Source organism: Elaeis guineensis, chromosome 3 (assembly GCF_000442705.2).
Source record: "Elaeis guineensis isolate ETL-2024a chromosome 3, EG11, whole genome shotgun sequence".
In the NCBI taxonomy this organism is placed as follows: Eukaryota; Viridiplantae; Streptophyta; class Magnoliopsida; order Arecales; family Arecaceae; genus Elaeis; species Elaeis guineensis.
In genome coordinates this window covers 110207642-110218256 of record NC_025995.2, presented here as the reverse complement: position 1 = coordinate 110218256, position 10615 = coordinate 110207642, and the positions used below count along the sequence as shown (strand labels likewise).

The window sequence follows — 10615 nt, the reverse complement described above, 5'->3', positions numbered from 1 at the left end:
AGTTTCTGCTAGAATATCATTAAAATTTATTATTTAAATATAATATAAATTTAGCTATTAAGATTTTTAACTTATTATAATTTATCATATTATTATATTATATTACAGAAAAATGAGAAAAGGAACATTCCTGCTATTTTTTAAAATAATACTTATGTCCATGTTAACAACCAATATCTGAATATTGGTTGCTACAATATTATTATTTTATTACAAGTGTTGTATAACAAGAACAATGGTTGTTATTTCATATATTTATTATTTATATAAAAATATATTTTAAAAATTTAAATATCTGTATAAGCTAATAATATAATTTTTATATTCACTATTAATCACTGCACTTATTATATGTTATTTTTCATATTCTCCGGTCAGACGGGGTAACAGACGAGGGGCAAATAACGACCCTTATTTTTGTTATTTAATGGTAACAACTACATATGAAACAATGGCGTTATTAAAACATGCTACCTAACGATGTTAATCATTGGGCATCCTTATCCGCCCACCTTCGTGGGATTTGACGCGGTCCAATTGCATCTGGTGCATGAGGCCCCTTCAAGAGAATAGGTACAGTAAAAGACCATAAAGAATTAGAAAGGAGACGCTGTCCTACCGCTCCCTCCCTCCACCTCCTCCTTTGTCCTTCGGTCACTGGACCTTGGAGCTCGTCCTTCCTCACACCGACCCCGTCCATGGAGAAGCCGTCGCGCGACGACTCTGGCGGGTGGGCGGAGCTGGAGTACCAGTCTGGGTTCGGCAACCACTTCTCATCGGAGGCGCTGCCGGGGGCGCTGCCAACGGGGCAAAACAACCCCCTCCTCTGCCCCTATGGCCTCTACGCCGAGCAGATCTCTGGCACGGCCTTCACCGCCCCTCGCAAGCAAAACCAGAGGAGGTACCCTTGCTGCCCCCGCCAGACCTTTAAGTCAGCTTTCCTTCTAATTTTAAGTCCTTTGATTTCGTTATTGGAGAATTCTTGATTTTCTTGGTCGATGATCGGAGTGCAAGTCCTCATTAATCGGTCATCATCAGTTGATGGGAATAATTTTATTTTCTATTTCTTCCTCTGGAATTAAAAATTAAAAATTAGAATCAGTTGATGATTTAAAATTTTTAATGGTATGGTGAAACTTTGTCATGTTAAGGTGCCCAGTTTAAATGGCTCATCAACTAGCTATCATCTTGGTTGGAATACTATTTCTCGTTTCCATTTTAGATTTCTTGGTGGATCCCACTGAATTTAGGATGCGACCGTCTAAACCAGACATGAAATAGGAATGAACCCGATTTTCTTCATCGTTTTTGGACCCCTCAATGTCCTCAATGGATTTTGTAACGTAAGAAAAGATTTTTATATAGTTGTTTGAAGGTTTTTGTCCATCACACTACTAACTGCACTTTTCTAAATAAAATATTTTATGGACCGGTGCTTTTTTTCTTCCAACATCTTTTCGACACGCTATTTTTATGCTATTGTGTTTTTGTTTTTGTTTTTGGGATAAAACTTTACAGTGCTTTTCTTTTTATTTAATGATATGATTGGTTGGTTTTTTTTTTTAAAGAACCTTTCGTAAAATTGTTCTGTCTGCTATTTGATTGGAAAATATATACATATAAACATGCACTCACCTATTTGGGCACACGGTGCTTAAATGCGCACACATATGAATCTCTTTTATCAAAATATTAGGGATTTATTCTACAATAATATATCTTGTAAGATTGTTCTTTTGGATAAGTGTTTCTGGAAGCTGATGTGTTACTTTCTTCCTTCTTTTACAGCTGGTTATATCGTATAAAGCCATCTGTTACTCATGAGCCATTCCACCCTCGCATTCCTGGCCATAAACACCTTGTCAGTGAGTTCAACCAGTTAACAAGCTCTGTTACACCTACTCAGTTGCGCTGGAAGCCTGCAGATGTTCCTGATGCTCCAACTGATTTCATTGATGGGTTGTATACCATCTGTGGAGCAGGGAGCTCTTTCCTTCGACATGGATATGCCATCCACATGTAATAGAGTCTTTCAACAGTTACTATTTGAGTGGCAATTTTTTTAGTTTACTATTTAAATATCTTAAAACAACCTTTGCTGGCATATGCTACATCAAGCATATAATTTCCTTGAGATGTCTGTTAATGAAGATAATGGAGGAGAATAACACTTTAGGGTTTGTGACATATTCATTTTTATGCTCCCTGTAGTGTTACCGAACTTTTCAAATTTCGGATTGTTCGACGTGTCTATACACTTGGACACTTAGATTCTTCATGACTCTTATGGACTAACAAATCAAGATATCATCATAGTCACTAATCAACTTTTAGCAGTTCTACCCAGAAGCTTCATGTCTAAAATAACATTAGCAACAAGTTGGTCATTCTATTGAATTACCAAGCAAGTAGTCTAAAAAATTATTCACCATATACATAAATATGTATATTTATAAAACATCTTGCAATATGGGCATGTCGTAGTGCCCAGCTTTATGAAGGTCCCAGTCCCCAACTCTTTTGGGCATTTGGACGCTTGACCCCTATTGGATGTGACCTGTCTAGGTAACATTATTTTTCTGGGATAGTCCACTATTTATTTACTCTTCTCTATCATTCATAATCTCTCAATGCAGGTTTATAGTTTGAATGTTACTGTAGGATGTGGGATATCTACTTGACGAGCTGCTGCTATAATATATAAATTAAAGTTGTTCTCGGATGTTTTTTTTTTTGTTTTTGATGGTGCATTTCTTATGCTTCACAGACAAACTTGGAGAGCTTCAAATGGATTCTGTTTCTACTTTCTAGAATATCTTTTATAAGCACCTCAATTTTGCCCTGCACTTGGAAGGTAAGGATCTTTGCAAAATCATTATGGTTCGGATCCTCTACATTGGGCTTCGAAGAACCATACAAAAGCTAAAATATCCCAAGCCTAATAGGTTCTGGGGCTTGATTCCTAGAGAATTTAGAGGTTCCCCACTCCTTTCCTGCAAAAAGAGACCGCTCCCTCTTCTCTGCAGGAAAATTATCTGACTCCAAACTTGAGCCTGAGGTTATGATACCTGGATTTCTAGCTACAATGGAGTGGTTCTTGAATTAGTTTCTGAGGAAGAAAAGAACAGAAACAAAAACCTTTGGTTTTAGCCATCTAATTTTGTGTAAGAGCCAGGGAACCTCTGCCAACCTCTGCGAATCCATAATTTGTTTGGACTTGAGCGCCTGTATGGATCAAAACGTTAAAACTCTGATTAATGAATTGATGTCACTATATTTTGTTGATTGATTAATGTTATTTGTTTGGAGAAACGATTGATGGTGAACCACAAGATACAGCTGCATTGTCAGGTATCGGTCAACATGTTCATGGTTTAGCATTGTGTGCCATATTAACTAAAATATTGGATTAGTTCTACTTATATAAGTGTCCTGCTATTTTAGTTTCCTGAAATATTGATATGGCAGTTTCAGGAAAAAAGGCCCTGTGCCATCAAAGTGGGGTCCGGACACATCTGCAATTAGAAAGGAGAACTCTTGGTGATATGTATATGCAAGAACAGGATTTTGTATTTGTCATCAAGCTAGATATTGTAAATTAAATTGCATTTTTTTTTTCACTTGTTTGTAACCTTCAATATTCTTCTGAACATCGTATCTTAAACAATTGGGTCACCAGCATCTGTTATGCTTCTAGATACTGGATATTATTTACTGGTTCAGTTTGTACTTTGCTTGTAAGACTATTGGAGAAGCACAACAATATGCTATATATGATATTTGCTGCCTTAGATTTTGACATTCGGATGACCATTGTGTACATGTAGGTATGCTGCTAACAAATCTATGGATGGTTGCGCCTTTTGCAATGCTGATGGCGATTTTTTAATAGTTCCCCAGAAAGGAAGTAGGTGTTCTCTGATTACTGTGATCTTTGGTTGTTCCTGTATGGCTTCTTGGAGCATCCTCTTTTGTATCATCTCATGTTCATGAATAGGCATTTCTGCTAGTGCCTCAGATATTGCAAGAGTGGCTACTCTGATATTTTGGTTCGTGTTCTTATAAAAGGAACCTATGAGTAGTCAATGTATCAGAAGACAAAATCTGCAAGTAAACACCAGCAGGAGATGATAACTAAACTACTGCTCTTGTTGCTTGAGCACCACAGAAACAGAAATACCTACTAATTGAAACATGAAACAAATCCAGAATCCATAGTGACATTGCAAGCAGATCAAATTGAAACTCAAATGTGAGAAACAAAAAGCATTATTGGCTATCAGTGATACTGCATCTATGTTTATGTATGCCTACTGCTGCTTAGACACTTCACCTGTGTAATATATCCCACATCTTCTGCATATAATGCACTAATGTATTGATATCGTAAGCTGCCTTCTGTGCATCTACATGAACATATTTATGCTACCAAATAAATCATCGTTGTAACTAAAGAGTAAAGACTATAGTTGTAGTCTTCAATGATGTTCTTTGTTGTGCCCTACCTTTGTTTTTGATATTAATTGACTCTTATCCCAAGTGTTATGTTCCACACTTGGATTTGTGGAATGTTTCGGTAAAATCTCAATTACATCAACATTCCTTAGTTTCCTCCAATACCACAGGTTATGGGATGACATCTATTGTTCTGTAGATAGTTTTCCCCCTTTTTTTTTTTCCCTCACTTACTTTTCAGTAAATCTATGTAGATTCTATGCATATGGAAACCATTGTCATCTGTATAGATTTTTGCAGCGAAGTGATAGTGAATCATTATCACTTAATATGTTTAAACATACATTATCTCATCTATAGGGTCCTATTAACTATTACACGTATCGGCACATATGTAGGAACTCCAATGAGATTGACCCTTGAGTCCAATCTTCCCAAGTGCGTCATATCATCTAACTTTGTTATGCCAATCACGTCCATTTAATCTCTATTTCTTCCTTAGAAACAACATTTTTAGTAAATCAGTTCCTTAGTCCACAATATTCAGATCGTCAAATTTAAGTAAAATAATAAATAATGGTGTGATCCTTTTGCATTTACGTCCTTGGACAAATTTTGGGTTCTTCAGAGGCCAAAAATTCAAAACACTAAAATATATAACTTAGAAATCAAATGTGCCTAATATTGCGTCTATGTTTGCGCACTTGATAGCTCTGTGAAAGTCTTCAGAACTAACTCCCTTTTGGTGTCTGATAGTAGGACTCTCACCAGTTTCCTTAAGCATCTAACAACATAATGAATTCTAATTGCTGCGTACACATATTTCCAAGTAAGCAGTCACCTAATGCTTCCTTGGACAAGAAGACTTGCTATTATGTTATGTTCCTGATTGGCAGTGTGCTGGAGGATTACCAGATTTCTTTTGTCAGCAATCTCCTCCAAAGAAACCCAATAGTGAGCTCCCTAAATCTTTTGACATTTGAAATCTTCTGTAGGGTAAGAAGCCATGCCCGTTTTCTTTGTTGGTCAAGTGAAGAAACTCATGAAAATATTCCATTACTATTCTCTTTAGTGGATTGCATTTATTGTGCTATTAGTAATGACCAAGTCATGGTAAAGGGTTATTGACTTCCCAAAACTTGTATAGTCTTCTAAGCTCAAAATCTAGTGTATCATACCATCATTCATACTGATATCTTGAAACCATGAATTGCTTGTTTATTATCTATATAAAAAATTGCCCACGTTTGCACTGTTATTTCATATTCCAATCCAAGCTTACTTCAGTTGTATATCAAACTGGCTGCAGCATAGCAAAATCATAAAAATTGCAGCTACACCTGTTTTGTCTGTTCCAGATGAAAAACATGCCAAATTATTGTGCAGCTGTTCTTACTGATCTAACTGATTTAAATAGATATCAAATTCTCATCTTTGTTCTTATACCATTTTCTTGTTTCTCACACTATGTTTTCTTCTTACCAAGCCCAGGATTATTGATCACAACTGAATGTGGAAAACTGCAAGTATCTCCTGGTGAAATGGTTGTTCTCCCACAAGGATTTCGTTTTGCCATTGACTTGCCTGATGGCCCCTCACGCGGTTATGTTGCTGAAGTTTTTGGCACCCATTTTCAACTTCCTGAGCTTGGCCCGATAGGTAAAGCTTTGATGTCCCTCAGTCTGCAAGTGATATTTGAGTTTTGAGACATTTTGATCCATCTCATATGGCATCTTATTTGCCGACAAGACTGTGATTGATTCCTGAATGTTCTTTAGGTGCTAATGGTCTGGCTTCTCCAAGGGATTTTCTTGCTCCCACAGCTTGGTTCGAAGAAAGTTTCCTTCCAGGATACACAATTGTGCAGAAGTTTGGTGGTGAACTGTTCACTGCAAAACAAGATTTTTCTCCATTTAATGTGGTTGCTTGGCATGGAAATTATGTACCATATAAGGTAGCTTCTTCTTTTTAGCATGCTGCCTAATAATATATTTATGCTCTTAAAAAGATCAAAATCAGGAGTAATTTCTTCATTCTAGAGGGTGTGAGTTGGTCCCTTTCTGTTATTTTTACATCAAATTCAGAGATGTTGAAGTGAATTTAGAAGATGATGGGAACTGGTGAATCAATTCAGTTCAGTAGCTTGTTCAGCAATATCTTTGAAGGATGACGAATGCTAGCAGAATCATGAACTAATTTAATGGATTGGATGCAAAAAATATCATCAACTATCAATAAATTAAACATATATAGGACATTACGATTTGGACAGGGTTAGATGAAACACTCTTCAGGAACCAATTTAGCTTTTACCTATAATTATTGACCATTTGGGCTATTTACTTGCTATGTTGTGATTTATGAAAGACAAAAGGAGCAGCAAAAAGATCAAGGGATGATTACAACCATGCTGAGAAAAGTATTTGATGATGTATGATAGCATGTAGCTGAGATTTAATTTCAAATTTTGATTTAGAATGGATGACCAAGACATATTGAATTATATTTTTTTTATTGTGTTATATTAGAAATATTATCTGAAAACTTGGGGAATGTTTGAGGATGTTCATAAGGTATCTGAAATGACAAAAATTATAAATCTACAATCTGCATCATATTATTAAATTGTTTAGACAGAGATAAGGCTTTATGAATTTGAATGATACATGATAAGTAAGGTCATGAGATATTTGAATTTCTTAGAGGTGAGGATGATGGAGGTTAACATGTTGTGAGACTGGATGTGCAATTTTAAAAATAGGCTCAGAAGAGGGTGGTCTAGCACTGCACTCCTATCGTAAGGAGTGACAGAAAATCAGCTAGACTCGTTGCTGTGGGCAGAAACTGCAAGTGGCCTCAACTAGATTAGCTTGATTTAGTTTGGCATCAAGTCAAAAAAGATAAAGGGGAATCTCAAGAAAACTTTGATGAATACTGCAATAAAGGATTGGAAGAAGCATGTTTTGACAGGGGAGGTAGCGTTAATAGGATCGAATGACTTCGAAGGAAGCTACCATCAAAAATGTTACATTTTTCAAAATCAAATGGGCATATGCTTTGTGCACTCATGCCTGTTGTCACATTAACTTACCAAGACAGGTACCTCAATATCTATTTTGATATTTGTTGCATTGATATTACATTACTACAACAAAGTTATGTATCATTCATCTATAGTTTTTTTCCCCCACAGTTCTCTCATTGGTGACACCTGCTGTTCCTTTTTCAGTATGACCTGAGTAAATTTTGCCCATATAATACTGTATTAGTCGATCATGGAGACCCTTCGATAAACACAGGTAGCTTGACTCCAGGATATGTTCTTATTCCCCATTTATGTAACTGAATATTAACAGAGGATCATATTTGAATCATATTGTTTGCTCAATAACCTTTATTGATATACTGCATTGCAGTACTGACAGCCCCATCTGATAAAGTTGGTGTTGCGTTGCTTGATTTTGTGATTTTCCCACCTCGATGGTTAGTTGCCGAGCATACCTTTCGACCTCCTTATTACCATCGCAATTGTATGAGTGAATTCATGGGTTTAATTTACGGGATATATGAGGTATTGTTTTGTAAATCTGTGGTATCCATTGTTGAAATGAAATTTTATTCTTTTGGTTATAGAGAGGATATGGTTGCTAAGATTGGCCTCATTGTAGGCTAAAGCTGATGGATTTCTTCCTGGAGGTGCTAGCCTACATAGCTGCATGACACCGCATGGACCTGATACGAAGACATACGAGGTGATGTCTGCTTGTGGAAAAATAGCTTCCAGGCTTTTCATTTCCTGTTCTTGCTTTCCATTGTCCATTTGATTTATATGACAGGCAACCATTGCTCGTGGTGAGGATGCTGAGCCATTGAGAATAAGTGGTACTGTGGCCTTCATGTTTGAGTCTTCCCTTATCCCTCGTGTCTGCCCGTGGGCTCTCGAGTCCCCAAATGTCGATGCTGACTACTACCGGTGCTGGATTGGCCTGAGGTCGCACTTTTCCTGCAATGGGAGACAAGCAGTAAACTCAAGTCTCACCGCAAATAGTGGAGAAGTTCTCCTTGGAGATAAATGTGGTGCATGATCATGGAACCAGTGATTGATGCGCACCTGTTGCTGAATTGTTCAAGGAGCTATGTTGTACGTGTCTCAGCAACATAATATCCATAGAAAATAAAGATGTAAAATAAAAAGAACGAATGGACACCAAAAGTATGTAAGTCTTGCATATTGAATTAAGCCCCGGATAATTCTGACAACCAAGGAACTTTCATCTTAACTGGTTTTGATTAACATCCATGAATTTATCTGGTCCACTTTTGTGCGATAAATCCAATTTGTCTACCTGACCTTTCAAGATCTTTATTGCCTATGTGCAGAATATGCTATATTGATATTAAGTTCTTATAGGACGTGTTTGATCATGGCAATATGAGGTTCCAGGAAGGGAAAAAGACGGGCAGATTTAACATTGGGCTTTTTTTAAAAAAAAGCACAAAATAGTTGTTCTAGGTTTTTTTCGGCTCAAATCTTTAATATTTTACCAAGCAATGGCCTTATGTAGTAAATCGCCGATAATGTGATGATATACCCAATTCCTCTCCCAGATTCTAGTTATATCTAGTAGTCAGAAACTGGTTTGATGCACATGAGGGGTGGTGAGTGGAAGCTTTGGTTGGACCATTCGACCTCATATTTTTCAAGCACAAGACGAACAAGCTTCAACATAAAATGGCAATTTACTTCACATCAAGGGATACCTCATCTGACCCAAACTTGATGGGTGGGTTTATCCAACCTACAGTAGATTTAGAGTAAATATAGGGCAATAGTGAAACTTGCCCCAAATTCAATTTGGATATATTACTCTGATATGGTATAGAAAGAAGGGTATCATTGATCTCACATTAGTTGTGAGAGATACTCTAATTTACATAGGAAAGGACCATCCATCCCATGTAAGACATCTTTTGAAAAATAAAACTGTGAAGCTTATGGACTAGAGTGGATAATACTTTACATGCGAGGCTATGAGCCCTTAATCACAATAATGACGTGCCAGATAGGGGACTACCCCTTACAACTGTAGGGCTCCTTCTGTTTGTATATCAGTTTATGATAAAAATAAAGGAGAGGGCATCTTTCGTCCATACACAGACTCCTTCTTTACTAGAGACCCATAGTAAAAATAAGGAGGATACTTTCTATCCGTACACGAACTCTCTTTTGATCGGGAGAATTATATTGTGGTGCAGAAGGAAGGGTATCATTAGTTCCATATTGATTATGAGTAAGGAAGACTCAGGCTTATATAGAAAGGGACCACCTATCTTACGAGAGGTATCTTTTAAAGGACAAAATTATAAGATTGATGAGTCAAAGCAGGATAATATATCACATGCTGAGCTATGAGCCCTTAGCCACATTCCACACTTTCACCTATAAGAAAAATTAAACATTCATTTTTTTTTCTTTGATTGATTGTTTTGAGATGAGTATTGGATAGATACGGCTAATAGTCTGTCCGACCCATTTCACATCCATTGCCATGCTGCAAAAATAGAAGCAAGTGACAAACTGGTAACCCGAGATGACTCGAGCGTGCTGCCCTAGCGATATCCACAAGAGCATCTGAATGCCACCGAATCTAAGAGCCTATTTTTTTGTGGGTAAAAATTTTACCCAGAAATCTATACTTTTCTGGATAAGTATTTTTTGGACAATATTTACACAGAAAAAAATTTACCCATATTCTTTTATGTATTGAAAAATAGCTGAAAAATCTATTATTCATATTCTTTTGCATTGCTAGTTTTCTAAATAAGTTATTAAGATCTATTTATAATTCTCATAATACCCTTTATTATATAAATATTATTATATATAATAATATAATATGATATATTATATTATATTATTATTTATAATAATATCTTATTTTACATGAAAGATTATCTTATTTTATTGTTATATATTATTATATATAATAATATAATATAATATATTATTATATTATTATATTATAATATATTAATATATAATAATATATTATCTTATTATATTATTATTATAGTATTATAGTATTATAATATATTATAATAATCTAGTATATTATATTATATTATAATATATTATAATATATTATTATATTATTATATT

General features: G+C 35.8%; 1 protein-coding gene across 2 annotated transcripts; it reads left to right on the top strand.

Moving 5' to 3' along the window:
• Positions 1 to 585: 585 nt before the first annotated feature.
• On the top strand, positions 586 to 8715 carry LOC105040979 (homogentisate 1,2-dioxygenase). Of its 2 annotated transcripts, XM_010917750.4 has the most exons (9): positions 587 to 901; positions 1789 to 2019; positions 3828 to 3907; positions 5947 to 6114; positions 6234 to 6409; positions 7685 to 7754; positions 7872 to 8026; positions 8124 to 8207; positions 8292 to 8715. In XM_010917750.4, exons 1-9 carry the CDS (start codon positions 699 to 701, stop codon positions 8538 to 8540), a joined length of 1416 nt encoding a protein of 471 aa, XP_010916052.1. In that variant the 5' UTR covers positions 587 to 698; the 3' UTR covers positions 8541 to 8715. The 2 variants fall into 2 exon arrangements, with proteins under 2 accessions (XP_010916053.1, XP_010916052.1); XM_010917751.4 differs by lacking the exons at positions 7685 to 7754; positions 7872 to 8026 and having other exon boundaries at positions 586 to 901.
• Positions 8716 to 10615: the final 1900 nt, after the last annotated feature.

Excerpts from the sequence above, each read along its gene's own strand:
- LOC105040979 (XM_010917750.4), top strand. The coding sequence starts at position 699 with ATGGAGAAGCCGTCGCGCGACGACTCTGGCGGGTGGGCGGAGCTGGAG. Across the intron at positions 3,908-5,946 it reads AATAGTTCCCCAGAAAGGAA|GATTATTGATCACAACTGAA; the intron begins GTAGGTGTTCTC and ends TACCAAGCCCAG. Across the intron at positions 8,027-8,123 it reads TAATTTACGGGATATATGAG|GCTAAAGCTGATGGATTTCT; the intron begins GTATTGTTTTGT and ends GCCTCATTGTAG.